This window comes from Schistocerca americana, chromosome 3, assembly GCF_021461395.2.
Source record: "Schistocerca americana isolate TAMUIC-IGC-003095 chromosome 3, iqSchAmer2.1, whole genome shotgun sequence".
NCBI lineage: Eukaryota > Metazoa > Arthropoda > Insecta > Orthoptera > Acrididae > Schistocerca > Schistocerca americana.
This window is the reverse complement of record NC_060121.1, coordinates 746,901,053-746,919,595: the sequence shown is the minus strand read 5'-3', so window position 1 is coordinate 746,919,595 and position 18,543 is coordinate 746,901,053. Positions and strand designations below refer to the sequence as shown.

Sequence of the window (18,543 nt, the reverse complement as noted above, 5' to 3'; positions counted from 1 at the left end):
CCCGAAAGGGCAGTCGCGGAGTAAATTAATTAGGACTTAGACTCAACGTGTTGATATTGTTGTTTCGATATGATCCTGCGTTGCCTAGGTAGCTTAATTATATTTAAATCACGTACATTATCATTGTAGATGTGTTCTGGGAGTCATTTTATCTACTTGGCTGTCGCCAGACGTGACGACACTTGGATAAAAATATTACTACTTATCTTAAATTTAAACGGACAAACATACTATTTATTTTTACTTTTTGAAATTTTTTGTGCCGAGGTTTATTCAAATTTTCAATTTGAGTTTTATTCATGCTTTTTAAACGTTATATTTCACCAGTGGACACGATACGATCGACACTCTGTTCGTACAATTCACACCAACAATCTCTGGAATGAAACACGATGGAGTGACGCGAGATCTTGCCTCGCCTAAATCTGCATATTCTGACAAGAGAGGTATTTTCATAAGTATTATTATAGTTGCAAGATTTCGGCAAGGCAGTATCACATATGCGATGCAGAGTTTCACAATGAACTCATTATTCCGACTTTTTCTTTCCTTTGATATTTTGGTCAGCTATGCAGTTACGTGTTTCTTTTTTAAATTCGCGCATATATTCATCGACTAAGTTTTGGTATACATTTAGCTAATTTAGATAACATAAGCATTAACCAGAAGACTGGAAAAGATAATCGAAGATCTGTTAGATGACGATCAGGTTGGCTTTAAGAAAAGTAAAGGCACCAGAGAGACAGGGCTGATGTTGCGGTTGACGATGGAAGCATGACTATAGAAAAATCAAGACAGTTTGTAGGCTTTGTCGACATGGGAAAAACGTTATAAAATGTCAAATGGTGCAATATGTTTGAAACGCTGAGGAATATAGGTAAACTATAAGGAAAGACGGGTAATGTACAGCATGTACAAAAACTAAGACGGAATAATAAGAGTCGGCGACCAAGACCGAAGTGCTCGGATTAAAAACGGTGTAAAACAGGGATGTAGTCTTTCACCCATACTTCCCAGTCCATACATCGAAGAAGCAGTGACGATAATAAAAGGAAGGTTGAAAAGTGTAATCAAAATTTACGGTGAAAGGATATCAATGACAAGGTTCAGCGATGACACTGTACGGGACCTGCTGAATATAACGGATAGTCGTATGAGCAGAGCGCAGGGACTGAGAATAAATCGAAGAAAGCCTAAAGTAATGAAAAGTATCAGAAATGAGAACAGCAAGAAACTTAACATCATGACTAATGGTCATGAAGTAGATGAAGTTAAGGAATTCTACTGTCTTTGCAGCAAAATAACGCTAGACGGATCGAAAAAGGATGATAAAACCAGCAGACTAGCACTGGCAAAAAGGGCATTCCTGGTCAAGAGAAATCTACTAATATCAAAAAATTGACCATAATTTGAGGAAGAAATTTCTGAGAATGTAAGTTTGGAGTACAATATTGTATAGTAGTGAAACATGGACTGTAGAAAAACCGGAACAGAAGAGAATCGAAGCATTTGTGATGTGGTGCTACAGAAGAGTGTTGAAAATTAAGTAGACTGATAAGGTAAGGAATGAGGAGGTTCTCTAGAGAATCGACGAGGGGAGGAATATATGGTAAACGGTGACAAGAAGAAGAGACGGGATGCTGGACACCTGTTAAGACATCACGGAATAACTTCCGTGATACTTTGATACTTGAGGGAGTTGTAGAGTGTAAAAACTGAGCCGAAGGCAGAGACTGGAATACATCAACAAATAACTGAGATCATAGGTTGCAAGTGCAACTCTAAGGTGAAGATGTTGGCACAGGAAAGGAATTCATGGCGGGCCGCATCAAACCAGTCAGATGGCTGAAGACGCAAAAAAACGCAATAAGCAGTGGCGATAATTATAAATCAAGTCGGAAGAAAGTGGGTTCTCTTGCAGTAGGCTGCCTGAACTACTGGGACAAAATCATTTTATTTAGTACTGAATTTTAGACCTCTAAAATAACTACAAAAAGTTTTCGAGAGCGTACGTTATCTTTTACAGTTTACTCATAGTCACCTGTTTTCTGCTTTGTAGGTGCTGTAAGTGGCGGCTTCAAAAGGCAAAAATTATCATTGTTGGTCAAGGATAAACATTTCTTCTGGCGGACTTTCATTTAGATCTTTTGAGCTCTACAATCTGGTACTACATAACGTGATGTAGCTGTTATGTATTACGTAGTGTACCGGTATATCAAAAGAGCGCGCTGACGGAAAACATTTCACTTAATTTAGCTGATAAAATTTAAACGGTTGAACAGACTTTCATGGAACATAGCTAAGAACCGTCCCTATCAAATCAGTTTTCAAACAGAAAAAAACTGCATTAGCAGGGTTTCCAGAAGTAGAATATACCGACCTGTTCGTCGCTACCTGGGGTATACTAACTCGGAAATGTCACATCCTGCACCAAGGATCTTGTCCGCACAGTAGTTCATTAATAGATGACTCTGAAGCGCGGCTTTCTCCCAGAGTACAGTACTGCAGTTGATTTGTGACTAACAAGTAGTGTTCTGTGTTCTAAGTGCTGTGAAGATGGAGTTCACTGACACCGCTTAAGGAAAGCCTTTATCAATTAATAACAGGCATCAGCGTATAATGCACTACACCGTAAAAGAAGGTGTAATTTAATGGCGTTGTGTAAACACTATTAAGAACCGATATAAAGAAAAAACATCCACTAATAGTAACACAGTTTTGGACGAAACCAGCCACGTCTGTATTCCAGATGAAGCAGCTAAAGAAGTGTGAAAACATTTAGAAAGCTTGAAAGAACGTGCAGTGAAAACATATATTATAATTTTATCAATTTATGCTGAAGAAGCAGAGCAGCTCTTCAATCGAGACTATGACTTAGCAAATATCAATACCATTGCAGAGAAGTGCGGAAAAGTAGCTGCTTCGCATTAGGAGAAAGTACATGGGACCTACGCAAAAAAATGGTTCAAATGGCTCTGAGCACTATGGGACTTAACATCTATGGTCATCAGTCTCCTAGAACTTAGAACTACTTAAACCTAACTAACCTAAGGACGGCACACAACACCCAGTCATCACGAGGCAGAGAAAATCCCTGGCCCCGCCGGGAATCGAACCCGGGAACCCGAGCGTGGGAAGCGAGAACGCTACCGCACGACCACGAGCTGCGGACAACCTACGCAAGACCCGATCAGTTCTGTAATAATATTCTTTCAAGAAAGTAAATTACTGCTGAATGATGGAAACAAATTTTTATTTGCAGATGAGGAAAGGAGACAGAATGAGGGAATATTGGTGTTTGCCAGCGAAAATAGAAAATCGTGTTCATCATACTCGTTCTTTGTGGACGGAACGGTCAAGAGTTCGAACCAACAGTTTGGAAAGTTGTTTAAACTTCACGCATATCTTACTTCTTGATAGGAAACAAACATTATTCCACTTGTGTATGTTTTTTTACCGAACAAAGATCGACGAGCGTCTTTTTTTGAAAAAAAAAGTAATAAAACGTGCATGGATGGAACCCTGCGTGTCACATGACTGACTTCAAAACTGCTACCGTCCTATCAGATACATGTTTGAAACTGGGGTACAATTTTCATTTTAATCAATGTTTGCGGAAAATAGCTCAGTGTTGTGGCCTTGTTCCTGCTTATGAGGAACCCTGGAAATATAGGATGATGATTGTCTGTCTGTTCAGGAGAGCACATCTGAAGACCAAAAGCTTCTGGATTTCCACGACTATTTCTGTAGCAGTGGCTAAATACCGAGGAGATGCCAAGAGATATTTGAAATAACAGTGGAAAGCGGCGTTGTACTAACAATGTCTCAGAAGGCTAAAGATGAAGGATAACAACGTTAATATCAAAGGTTCATCGACATTTATACTGATTAGCAAAAAATCTCCAGGAAACGCTCAGTACCACGACCTCGAATCTAAACTGACGAGAGTATTGCAAATGCTTTAAAAATCTTCCAAACTGACGGCAACATAAGATCATTTCTGACTTGTGTGGCCTACACAGATATTACAGCAAAGAAGAAAACGTACACCTATTGGAAATTAAATAAATATCGAACAGCAGATTAATGCACGTCTTACTCATTGGCTAACTTGCAATTGCTGAAGATAAATTTAATGGGGGACGAAATGAGACTGCCTCCTCGTGGTTTTCCTTGGAAACAAAACAAAATCAGCGAATGTCTCTTGCAATTTGTAAACTATTCGCTAATGAAGCCAGACAAGAGCATCTCAAAGGTCATTGAAGTATTCCCCTTGAAAGACTCATAGAATTACAATCTGTGTGGGTGGACACTGCAAATCAAATCGTTGCAGCAGAAACGAAGACAATCACATGCAACTACACCCATTTTTTCTCGCTCCGTCTGAAGACGTGTCGTAGATTACAGAACGCTGTGCTACACTTTTAGACTTCCTATACCTGTGAAAAGCCGCTTATCGCAACAATAGACCCAAGCGCTGTCTACGTGTCACGCTGTATCACACTGTGAAAGTGTTCCATCCACCTTCAGAGGATAGTATCCAGTCCAGCGACGGCGAACTGTAGCGAAACCGTTCACAGTAACGCCACACCAGGGTTTAGGTTAAAGGTTCTAACAAGGGAGTATAGAACATGTCGACAGATGTAAAAAAGAAAACTTATATTTCTCTCGTCCTGTAATTCAAATTACACAAAAATACTGTGCTGTTCCAGGGCAAATTGTACACTTTAAGATAAAAAGTGTAGTCTCGGAGTAACGAAGCAGCTTAAATCACTTAATAAAGGCAGAGCCTCCGGTCCATATTGTATACCAGTCAGGTTCCTCTCAGAGTATGCTGATAAAATAGCTCCATATTTAGCAGTTATATACAACCACTCGCTTACAGAAAGATCCGTGCCTAATGAGTGGAAAATTGCTCAAGTCACACCAATAGCCAAAAAGGGAAGTTGGAGTAATCCGCTGAATTACAGACCTATATCACTAACGTCGATTTTCAGTAGGGTTTTGGAACATATACTGTATTCGAACATTGTGAAGTACCTCGAAGAAAATGATTTATGGACATATAGTCAGCACTGTTTCAGAAAATATCGTTCTTGTGAGCATAACTAGCTCTTTATACTCATGAAGTAATACGTGCTATCGACAGGGGATGTCAAATTGATTCATATTTTTAGATTTCCAGAAGACTTTCAACACCGTTCCTCAATAGCGTCTTCTAACCAAACTGCGTGAATACAGAATATCGCCTCAGTTGTGCGACTGGATTCATGATCTCCTGCCAGAAAGGTCACAGTTCGTAGTAATAGACGGGAAGTCATCGAGTAAAACAGAAGAAATATCCGGCGTTCCCCAAGGAAGTGTTATAGGCCCTCTATTGTTCATCATCTATATTAACGACATAGAAGACAATCTGAGTAGCCGTCTTAGAGTGTTTGCAGATGGTGCTGTCATTTACCGTCTTGTAAAGTCATCAGATGATCAAAACGAATTTCAAGATGGTTTAGATAAGATATCTGTATGGTGCGAAAAGTGGCAATTGATCCTGAGTAAGGTAAAGTGTGAAGTTATTGACATGAGTACAAAAAGAAATCCGCTAAATTTCAATTACGCGGTAAGTCATACAAATCTGAAGGCTGCAAATTCAACTAAATACTTAGGGATTACAATTACAAATAATCTAAATTGGAACGATCACATAGATATCATTGTGGGTAGAGCAAACCAAAGACTGCGATTCATTGGCAGAACACTTAGAAGGTGCAACAGGTCTACTAAAGAGGCTGCTTACACCACGCTTGTCCGCCCTATTCTGAAGTACTGCTGTGCGGTGTGGGATCCGCATCAGGTGGAACTGACGGATGACATCGAAACAGTACAAAGAAAGGCAGCTCGTTTTGTATTGTCGCGAAATAGGGGAGATAGTGTCACAGACATGATATGTGAATTGCAATCATTAAAACAAAGGCGTTTTTCGTTGCGACGGGATCTTCTCAAGAAATTTCAATCACCAGTTTTCTCCTCCGATTGCGAAACCATTCTGTTAGCACACACCTACATAGGGAGAAGACCATCACGATAAAATATGAGAAATCAGGACACGCACAGAAAAATTTAAGTGCTCGTTTTTCCCGCGTGCCTTTCGAGAGTGGAACGGTAGAGAAACAGCTTGAAGGTGGTTCCCTCTGCCAGGCACTTTATTTTGAATTGCAGGGTAATCACGTAGATGTAGATGTAGATGAAAAAAAAGAAGGAAAGGAAAGAAAAATCCCCTGCAATGGAATTATCCGAATGGGACAGAAATCGGTAAATGTGATGTACGTGTACAGAGAAACAAATAATTACAGTTTCTGAAAAAAACTGGACTATAGGTTTAAGTAAAAAAGCTTCATAAATTAAGCAACTCAATAATGCGTAGGGCTACCTGTGTTTCTGATTCAAGCGTTTATTCGGTTTGACATTGATTGATAGGGTTGTTGGTGTCCTCCTGATGGATGTCTTGTCAAATTCTGTCCGACTGGCGTGTTAGATCGTCAAAATCCCGAGATAGTTGAAGGATCCTGCCAATAATGCTACAGGTAATGACAAAGAATAGGCGGAAGTGAAAGACAATCGTCAGGAGTAAGCAACGAACAAGCAATTGGGATACTGAAATACCGAAAAAGAATAAATCAGCTACGAAACTACTTTTGTTGTTGAAACAATGAACTGAAATTTGTTGTGTTTAGCACATCGGGCTATAAAGTAGGACTCCCCGGTTCAAGTCCCGGCCGTGGCACGTATTATTACAGTATTTCAATAGAAAACAAACGTGATTTTCGGCATTCTCTTCGATTTCGGTTGGATTTGATTTGAAATGTAGTTGATTTGCACATCAGACTGACTCTCATTTTCATACAAAATGTGGCTAGTTTGCATAATGACGTATTTCGGAACGAAAAATGACGAGGCCTACTGCTTCAACATTTTTAATGTGACGTAACATCACACTTGCAATTATAATATTTATTATGACCCAATTACACTTTAAAAATGTATGGCGAATGTCAGTTTGTACTATGGCCATAATGTTTTCGTTTTACACGTTGCACCGGTATACTTAAATATTGCTACAAGGCCTGAAATTGTCCGGGAGTGAAAAATACTAAAGAATATTCTATTACAAGTAATGACAGCCAGTGCGACAACCATTGTCAATCGTAACATTCGGCTGTGGAATGCTTTACGCTTAAAATTATCATGAAACTTACTGACAGATTGAACTCTGTGCCTGAGAGGAATCCGGTCCTGAGGCGTTTGCTTTCCGCAGGCATCCTTGTCCCGCGAGGCACGCAGGAGACTTCTGTGAAGTTTGAAAGGTAAGAGACCAGGTAGTAGTGGAAGTTAAGCTGTGAGGGGAGAGGATATGGGGAGGGGAGGGGTGGGTTCTACTTTGATAACGCAGTCGGCAAAATACTTTCTCGCGAAGGTAAAGGTCCCAGTTGCGAATCCCAGCAAGACACATAGTTAGAATCTGGCAGGAAGTTTCAAATCAGCCGATATTCCCGCTGCAGAGCGAAATTCATTCTGAATCAAATGCTCTTATTCTGAAGCCTGTATAGAGTCAAAACGATACTAACAGAATGACTGATATGGTGCACTGTTGTAATTGCTACGTCTGACAACAGTATCATAGCGAAAAAATTAAACGAATAGAAACATCAGCAATCAGGAAAAGAGTAATGAACCTCAACAGGAAGATAGCCTGGAGCACTGAATGCTAAAGTATTTTTATAGGATTTTTTTCTGGTTTTTAACTGTACTGCAAACTGCAAGAAATAAGACACATGTTTTTAGCACCCGTGGTATGTGAGAGATAGATCCAATATGAGTAAGTAGTAGTTGCTATATTACATTGAAACTGATATCTATGGGCTACTGCTATCTAATTTTAACAGTTGTAAATTGTCTCCGATAATGCTACGTTACTGTGAACGTGAACAAGTAACAAGCTATCTGACGCGACTGGTGTGACTAGCTGCTGGTGCCTCCGTGCCGGGTGTGTTGTGTGTTCGGCGTTGCGGAACTGGCAGTGCGGCAGGCCGTGAGAGGCCGGCTGCGGTCACGGAAGGACGCGCAGATCGTCGACAGGCGTGGAGAGGTTTGCGCCGCTTTCTCAGTGGGTCGAGACACGGGAAAACCCGCTCTACAGGGACCTGATTTCCCGTTGATACCACACTTACGACGGGGTATACTAACATTATTAACACACAAGAGTATCCGTTGCTTTCCCCTGTTACAAATGCTCGCCAAAATGACAGCTATAATTTCCTCAATTATTAAAATCGTGTATAATGTACACTGAAGCGCCAAAGCAACTGGTATAGGCATGCGTATTGAAACACAGAGATATGTAAACAGGCAGAATACGGCGTTGTGGTCGGCAACAACAAGTTTCTGGCGCACTTGTTAGATAGGTTACTGCTGCTACAATGACAGGTTATCAAGATTTAAGTGAGTTTGAAAGTGGTGTTATAGTCGGCGTACGAGCGATGGTACACAGCATCTCTGATGTAGCGATTAAGCAGGGATTTTCCCGTACGACCATTTCACGAGTTTACCGTGAATATCAGGAATCCGGTAAAACATCAAATCTCCTACATCGCTGCTCCTGGAAAAAGATCCGGCAAGAGTGGGACCCACGACGACTGAAGAGAATCGTTCAGCGTGACAGAAGTGCAACGGTTCTGCAAATTACTGCAAATTTCAATGCTGGGCCATCAACAAGTGTCAGCATGGGAACCATTCAACGAAACATCATCGATATAGGCTTTGGGAGCCGAATGCCCACTCGTGTACCCTTGATGACCGCACGACACATACTGTTGGAGAGAAACGTGTTGTCTGGTCGGACGAGTCTCATTTTAAATTGTATCTAGCGGATGGACGGGTATGGAGACAACCTCATGAATCCATGGAGCCTGAATGTCAGTGGTGGACTGTTCAAGCTGGTGCAGGCTCTGTAATGGTGTGGAGCATATGCAGTTGCAGTGATTGGGACACCTGATAGGTCTAGATACGACTCTGACAGGTGACACATATGTAAGCATCCTGCCTGATCACCTGCATCTATTCATATGACCCCCCCACACCCCCAGAACTGCTACAGAGTGGGTCTAGCAACACTCTTCTGAGTTTATAAACACTTCCGCTGGCCGTCAAACTGCCCAGACATGAACATTATTGAGCTTATCTGGGATGCCTTGCAACGCGCTGTTCAAAGGAGATCTCCCCCGCCCTCCCCTCCCACCTCTACTCTTACGGATTAATGGACAGCCCTGCAGGGTTCGTGGTGTCAATTCCCTCCAGCACTACTTCAAGCATTACTCGAGTCCATGCCACGTCGTGTCGCGGCACTTCTGCGTTCTCGCTTGAGCCCTGCACAATATTAGACAGGTGTACCAATTTCTTTGGCTCTTCAATGTAAATATAAGTTCTCACGATGAAACTTTATTCGATTATTGTATATATGTTGTACAGCTGGAAGTAATGACAATCTGTCACATGTCTTATGACTCTGATTTCGTCATTCACATTCACTAGACGAATAAGTCTTTCCTCGTATCTTGTAATTTTCATTTTACAACCATTAGCAGAAAGATACTAATGAATCACTTGAAATACGTTTCAGAATGTATACGTTTTCTTAGGGCATGTATTACGCGGATAAGGATGCGTTTTGTACCATCGTCATAGATGTCAAGGAGGAAAAGTTTAAAACAATGGTTCAAATGGCTCTGAGCACAACGGGACTTAACAGCTAAGGTCATCAGTCCCCTAGAACTTAGAACTACTTAAACCTAACTAACCTAAGGACAGCACACACATTCATGCCTGAAGCGGGATTCGAACCTGCGACCGTAGCGGTCTCGCGGTTTCAGACTGAAGGGCCTAGAACCGCTCGGCCACACAGGCTGGCAAACTTTTACAAAAGACAACAGTGTTTGCTCCTCAAAAAAAATGAAGAAAGTTATTCAGAGTATAGATGGACTCTTGGTGCAGAGACTGATTGTTGACTATCAACGTATGTAAATATGTCTTACGTAGAAACAGACTTAATTTCAGGTGAATCGCGTATAAAGTATAGACTTTATACTTGGAAATCACCAAGAGACTGTAATGAAGAAGTTTGCAGAAATCAAATTGATTTCATACTTATAAACAAGAGGTACAAAAATTCTATTCATGGTGTGAAAACATATCCAGGAGCTGATATATTTTCTGATCATAACCTTTTAGTAGCAAAGTTCCATGTGAAACTGAAAGCCATACAAAAGAAACAAAAGAAGGACTATATAAATACAACTATTCTAAGAGACCCCTTGACTAAACAAAAGACTTCTGAAGAGATTAATAAGGAATTAGTTAGGATAAAGAATAATCAAACAGAAGACATTGATGGCAAATGGGAACTTATAAAAGACACATTAAATAATGCTTGTAAAAACACAATGGCGACCAAACACGACAACATGAAAAAGAAGTGGATGACAGAGAAGATATTACAATTGATGGAACAAAGAAGAATACTTAAAAATAGAGATGAAAGTGAGTATAAAAGATTACATGCAGAAATACGAAAAGAAACACGGCGAGCAAAAGAAGAATGGTACAAGGAACAATGCTCTGAAATTGAGAGTTATGAAACAAGACATGATAGTTTCAACTTACACAAAAAAGTTAAAAATTTAGCTGGACTTATTAAAAAGAAAAGTACAAGTTTATTGTTAGATAAAAATGACAAAATAATTCCTGATGTTAAAGGTAAACTGGACAGGTGGACAGAATATGTCAAAGAACTATTTGAAGATACAAGAAAAGATCAAAAATTTTATGATAACATGATCGGAGAACGAGGACCAAGCATATCGAAAGAAGAAATATTACATGTTATCAACAAATCAAAGACAGGAAAAGCCCCTGGACCGGATAAGATACCAAATGACATCCTGAAACTCATAGGAATAGACCATATAGATATATTTGTACAATTGTTTAATGATATTTATAATTCGAGAATTATTCCTAGGGATTGGTTGACATCTACCTTTGTTACATTACCCAAAAAGGCTAATGCCAAAACTTGTAGTGATCACCGTACAATAAGCTTAATGAGTCACACCTTAAAGATATTTCTAAAAGTTATACACCAACGAATATACAAAAAAGTAGAAGAAGGTATAAGTGAAACACAATTCGGTTTTAGAAGTTCCCTCGGTACAAGAGAAGCATTGTTTGCTTTTAACATATTAGCGCAACGATGTATGGAGGTTAACCAGCCACTATATGCGTGCTTCCTGGATTATAATAAAGCATTTGACAAAGTTCGTCATGATCATCTCATAGAATTGTTAGAAAAGAAAACACTTGATAAGAAAGACATCCGCATTATATATAACCTCTACTACAATCAAACCGCAACCGTGAAGGTAGAAAATGAGTTATCGAATGATATAGAAATAAAGAGGGGTATGAGACAAGGTTGCGTTCTCTCACCCTTATTGTTTAATATGTATTCAGAAGACATAATCCAGGCAGCTCTATCAGATGAAATAGCTGGCATTAAAGTGAATGGGCTAAACATTAACAATGTTAGGTTTGCTGATGACACTGCACTACTAGCTGGAAACCTCAAAGATCTACAATTACTTCTTGACAAAGTCGCAGAAAAAAGTGAAGAATTTGGCTTGACTCTTAACGTAAGCAAGACTAAGTTCATGGTGATATCTAAAACACACCAACAAGAAAATTTTACAATCAATAGGGAAAGAGTCGATCAAGTACGTAAATTTAAATATCTCGGAACAATTGTAAATGAGGAGATTGAAAGCTCAGAAGAAATTAAATCGAGAATAGGACAGGCCAGAAGTATCTTTAATAAGATGAAAAACGCATTCTGTTCGAGAGACATTTGTTTAAACACAAAAATGAGGTTGCTAAGATGCTATGTATTCTCAAAATTATTATACGGAATGGAAGCGTGGACATTGAAAAAGAAGGACATGAACAGTTTAGAAGCTTTTGAAATGTGGGCATATAGAAGAATACTTAGAATTAGTTGGGTGTCGAGGATTACTAATCAAGATGTCCTAAGAAGAATGGGAAAGGAAAAAGAATTAATTAAAATTATTTAAGTAAGGAAGCTACAATATTTAGGCCATGTTATTAGGGGAGTAAATTACAAAATATTGCAAATAATACTAGAAGGGAAAATTTGTGGGAAGAGAACGAGGGGTAGAAGACGGACATCCTGGATTGACAATTTAAAAAATTGGTACAACTGTTCAACGTCAGAACTCCTTAGATCAGCCAAATCAAGATCAGAAATTGCCATGATGACAGCCAACCTTCTTAGAGGAGACGGCACATGAAGAAGAAGAATCAGATGGCTGTTGGTGTGTACGGCGTGAAATGCCCTTCAAAATCGTCTGAAAGCTCCAGGTCGCAGAGCATTCCCTGGGCAATATCTTCATTTTGGAAGGCACGGTGGATCAATACTAATAGGCGTCTATCCTTTGGGACCATGTCCACCCCCACATGCAGTTTGCTTTTCCTCAGCACGATGGATTCTACCTGCAGCACATCGCGAGGTGCCACAAAGTTTGCAGTGTACGTGCTTGATTCGTAGCGCACCAGTATGAGATTACTGTACTCCCCTGTCCACGAAACTCGTCAGATTTAAACCCAATCGAAAATCTATGTGACCACATCGATCGGACTGTTCGCGCCATTGGTCATCAAACAGAGAAACCTGGCGCAGCTGGCAGCGGCACTGGAGTCGGCATGGCTCTACATCCGTGTCCGTACCTTCCAGAACCTCGATGCCTCTCTTCCTGCGGCCCGCGCTGCAGAAGGTGGTCATTCAGGCCTTTGATTCATGCTTTTGACACGGGGTCACGTTCAAGGGGCTGGACAATGTAGTACGATGGTCACAAATTTCTCAGGCGACATCGTTTCGAAAGTCAGACCTGTTACTGTTCGATTATGGTTAAGGATGTAAAGCACTGGCAAAAGTACCAACATTACAATATGTGAGAGTATTCATTCTCGGTTGGTAGGACATGTTCCGAGGCATCAAGGGATCACCAATTTAGTATTGGAGGGCAGCGTGGAGGGTAAAAATCGTAGAGGGAGACCAAGAGCTGAATACACTTAGCAGATTCAGAAGGATGTAGGTTGCAGTAGGTACTGGGAGATGAAAAAGCTTGCACAGGATAGAGTAGCATGGAGAGCTGCATCAAACCAGTCTCAGGACTGAAGACCACAACAACAACAACATGGTTGTAGGTAAAATGCTTTAGCAAATCTTAAGCAAATTAAGTTGATACACGAAGGAAGTCGCTTGCAAGACACTAATTCGACGAATTCCTATCTACTGCTCGTCAATGTGTATCCAGGTAGGAGTTAAAAACACTTTATAAATTCGGTAAGGTTTTATTACAATTTGCCATCTCCTCCTATGTGGAGCCGGCCACGGTGGCGCTTTCAGTCCGGAACCGCGCGACTGCTACGGTCGCAGGTTCGAATCCTGCCTCGGGCATGGATGTGTGTGATGTCCTTAGGTTAGTTAGGTTTAAGACGTTCTAAGTTCTAGAGGAACCTGGGACCGAAGACGTTTTCATTATTTGTCAAAGACGCTTATTCATCGCAACATTAAGACCATCGGAGGAGGTGTACTTTATACCAACATTTTTAAAATATTGTATTCAACTCAGGTTTTTCATATTTTCAAATTTAAAAAAAAATACGTATTTTTTTAGTGAATTCTTTTACCAGATCCCGAAAACATTTTACATTTTTCAGTTAAACTTTACCCAAAAATATAAGTCTTTGTAGCAGAAGTCGCTTTGCCCAGGGAATGTCATACTCAGTATCTTCAGGTTCAGGACCTGACTTACTCATCACTATCTCTTTAAAATGTATATTGTGACTAGAAGTCAACAACAAATTACGAAATCAGCATTTTAAATTTTTTATGGCGGTCAAAATAAGTTGAGAATATTGTGACTAGAAGTCAACAACAAATTGCGAAATCAGCATTTTAAACTTTTTATGGTGGTCAAAATAAGTTGAGAATACGTGTTATTGAAAGCGCCTTGATGTTGCTGAGAGTGTGCTGCACGATATTTTTATGTTCTGGACCTTACTTGTACATCAGCACCTCCTTAAATTGTATATTGTTAGTATTAGTCGACAACAATTAATAAACAATGCTGTTTTTAAACTCTCTGTGGGTTGGACATAAGCAACCCCCTCAGTCTTCTCTTGGTAATGCACGCTGTGGAAAATGCGTTGGTATTGCTAGGGTAGTAATGTGTGACTCAAACATAACACGCTGAAACGCCTTAGTCATGTAGCTCCACTCTGACATCTATAGCACAGAACTGAAATTATGATATGCAACATTTCTTTTTTCTTTTTTTTCTTTTTCTTGCCCTTTTTTACGGAAGGTATAAGAATGTACCGATTGCTCCACCGATAAGATATGTAATACCTACAGAGAACACAGTTTTCTTATTTTTCTTCATACATTCAGAATAACGTGACTTGCAGGTGTAGGTAAACTTTGGGTTTCTTCTGTGAGAACATACAGCATTCACTGGTATTTCTCCATTAGTCATCCTTCCGCAACAATCATCTCTTCACCGACGACTATAACAGAGTGATGGTTGCGGAACGTGTTGGTGACATTCATGTCTGTCTGAACAGAGCACAGCAATGTGGATAGATTTCTCCAAGCAGTGGGCGCATTTACTTGAAGTTCTGCAGAAAAACAGTTTCATCAAACTAATTGCGGCTTTTGTTTCATCTGTTTGACATTTCTTACACTGCATCTATAGCGAAATCAAATAAAAGATGTGATCTTATCAGGAATTGTGACGGTGTAAAACGTTTAAATTACTTTTTCCACTTTGTGCTGTTCGATGCTATTTTTACTTTTTTAAAAAAAAAATCAATACATTACTAAAAGAAGTCTGTGACCTTTTCAATCTTTCTGTAATAATTTATTACGTCACGATTGCTTACATGCATTAAAAATATTCACGTTGCCGGTTTCGGGAAGTAGTCATTTTCAGATATGCTTCATTCACTAAGAAACTTCGTACAAATATATAAAGAAATATAGTTAGGCGCTTTCAACATCATGATGTCGTTTAACATTTCAATGAATGTACGGCATACCGTGACATGAATGATGAATATAACCGATCGCGACGTAAATTTCTATACAAACCATTACCAGTGGTTGTTATGTTTTCATATAACGTTCTTTTTTCTTTCCCATGCAGCGCTTTGAATAAATCGTGGTTTGCTAGGTAGGACTTGCCAGCTAATTAAATGGGAGAAAGAACATTTCAGATTTGCAGTTAAAAAGTGGGCGGCGTATTGGTTGTAATGCGTTTTTGGTTTTACGCACCGAGATATTTTATTAGGCCTTTTAACTGATAAATTTTATTTCACATTATGAGAGAGGAATTTGTATGGGTCTTAACATTTCTCGTGTATTTACGCCAGAGTATTTCAGTTGCAGAAATATATTATTTGTCACACTCCTTCATGACTATTCTTTAAATATGAAGTTCCCAGATACATTTTTCGAGGCTTCTATTAGCCTAGTTAATGGGGACGTGACACGATACCCCGTCGTCCGTTTCGACACACAGGTAGAACTAAGCACAGAAGTCGCTACTCTGGATACAGAGAATAAGTTTTCATTGGACTAATGCTCGTCGTCATTAGATACAGCTAGTCGGTTATGTCGAATGGTAATCCAGGGAGTTCTGTTCTCTTGACCCGAGATTATCCTAAAAGTGAGTGCTTGGGACGGAAACCGAGTCGATTTGAAAATTCAGTGTACTGATATTGGAAGAAGTTTGAATATTTCCAGCCCGCATCTCGTAGTCGTGTGGTAGCGTTCTCGCTTCCCACGCCCGGGTTTCCGGGTTCGATTCCCGGCGGGGTCAGGGATTTTCTCAGCCTCGTGATGGCTGGGTGTTGTGTGCTGTCCTTAGGTTAGTTAGGTTTAAGTAGTTCTAAGTTCTAGGAGACTGATGACCGTAGATGTTAAGTCCCATAGTGCTCAGAGCCATTTGAACCATTTCGAATATTTCCATGTTAGTTCCACACACCAGACATGGTCACCGTATAGCAGCGGTTCTCAAACGGTTACGTGTGCTGATTAGGGTGTGAGGCGGGGAGGGGAGGGGGGGGTGCGGAGTGCGATAATACTAAATGACTCGCGCGAGCATATCGGGCGTGTGCGAGCTTAACGAAAGAAGAAAATGTGAATTCAAAAGTTGATCAGTTTTTTTAAAGAAAAATAAATCATAATACATTCTGACTTTATACAAAATCAGAATTCACCTTTACAGTGATAATGCGCTTATAATTAGGACTGTATCAGTACTGCACCATGCATTTAATAATTAACGATTTAACACTAAGTTAGAAACAAATTTTGTAATTATTAGTGACTCCCTTGTGCCTGGCTTGCAGAGAAAAGTTTTTCGGAGGTAGCTTCAGTATTAGAAACACACACTGATTTCTTTTTCTGTTTATCTGCGATCTGTATCTCGTCTTGTAAGCAGCCAACGCAGAAAATCCGATTTCGGAAAGACAGGATGTTCAAAATGGTAACAGCATACGAAATGTTCTTGTATTCAGTGCATAAAAGTCATCAATCCACACTCCCAAAAATTCAAAGAGGGACTTATTACTAATTTTTGCTGTAAAGCCTATGAAGACTTTTACGGGCATTAAGAGACCTTCGGTAGTATTGTCGCGCGGTATATGTAGGCAATACAGAAATGAAACAGGAAGTATACATAAATTTACTCTGCAGATCACAGAAAACTTCAATTATAAGTAGTTTATTTATGTAATAACAATGAACGTATATTACAGAAAAAAGATAGGTCATTGCTTCACATCTTAAGATAGTGAATAAGGTTAATGATCTGCTATAGTTGCTAACAAGGGAACCTCCCCATCGCACCCCCCTCAGATTTAGTTATAAGTTGGCACAGTGGATAGGCCTTGAAAAACTGAACACGGATCAATCGAGAAAACAGGAAGAAGTTCTGTGGAACTATGAAAAAAATATGCAAAATATACAAACTGAGTAATCCATGTGCAAGATACGCACATCAAGGAGAGTGTGAGCTTAGGAGCGCGGTGGTCCCGTGGTTAGCGTGAGCAGCTGCAGATCGAGAGGTCCTTGGTTCAAGTCTTTCCTCCTTTTTTTTATTTTTGCAAAGTTATAATCTGTCCGTTCGTTCATTGATTTCTCTGTTCACTGTAATAAGTTTAGTGTCTGTGTTTTGCGACCGCACCGCAAAACCGTGCGATTAGTAGACGAAAGGACGTGCCTCTCCAGTGGGAACCGAAAACATTTGATCGCAAGGTCATAGGTCAACCGATTTCTCCACAGGAAAACACGTCTGATATATTCTATACAACACTGGTGACGGCATGTGCGTCACATGACAGGAATACGTTGTCGACCCTCCTAACTTGTACACTTGGCGAATGGATAAAAAGATTCTTTTACCTTGCCCGATTTAGGTTTTCTCGTGGATGTGATAATCACTCCCAAAAAAGTGATCGCATCGGGCGGACGGGCAGATAATAAGTGTCTGAAAATAAAAAAAATTAAACTTTTCACTCGATGGAAGACTTGAATCAAGGACCTGTCGTTCCGCAGCTGCTCACGCTAACCACGGTACCACCGCGCTCCTAAGCTCACACTGTCCTTGATGTGCCTATCTTGCACATGGACTACTCAGTTTGTATATTTTGCTTATTTTTTTCATAGTTCCACACATCTTCTTCCTGTTTTCTCGATTGATCCGTGTTCAGTTTTTCAAGGCCTATCCACTGTGCCAACTTATAACTAAATCTGAGGGGGGTGCGATGGGGAGGTTCCCTTGCAGGTAGTAAGTTGAACGTCTGCGCCGTCTTCTTCGCTGTGTGTCTATGCACTGAGGGGCTGCGACCAAGCACGAGTATAGTATCGGTTCTTATGACTAGTTTAGATTAGCTGAAAGTGAAAGAAATATGCACAACTACCTAAAAGTGAAATTCAATAATGCACACTGAGCGAGCTATCCGCGTGACCGGCACCCTCTTGCCTTCCAGACAAGTATTTCAAGAAGAAGCTGATGATGAGCTTCTTCGCGCTGCTGATGGTGATCAAGATGATCAAGGTGAAGCTGATGTTCCTGCTGCCCGCGCTGCTGGGCGCCGGCGCCGCCAAGAAGCTCTTCCTCAAGGTGCTGCTCTTCCTCTTCCCCGCCTTCGCCGGCCTCTTCAAGTTCTGCGCCTACTACCACGGCCTGCACGCCTCCAAGTACCACCACCATCACCACCAGGTGAGACCCGACCTTCCTCTTTTTGCCGTGCTCCTTCATTTATTTGAGCCTAATGCAGAAGTACTTATTGGTAACTGTATTGCTTGCTTACATTTGCATTATCACGTATTTATTTCATAGCTGATAAGTTAAT

At 40.3% G+C, this 18,543-nt stretch overlaps 1 protein-coding gene across 1 annotated transcript in view; it reads left to right on the top strand.

Moving 5' to 3' along the window:
• Positions 1-18,543, top strand: part of LOC124606361 — a 155,031-nt gene that overhangs the window by 31,578 nt on the left and 104,910 nt on the right. Inside the window, exon 2 of the mRNA XM_047138343.1 lies at positions 18,178-18,410. Within this exon, the coding sequence (XP_046994299.1) occupies positions 18,178-18,410 (233 nt within the window). The remainder of the gene's footprint in view (positions 1-18,177; positions 18,411-18,543) is intronic.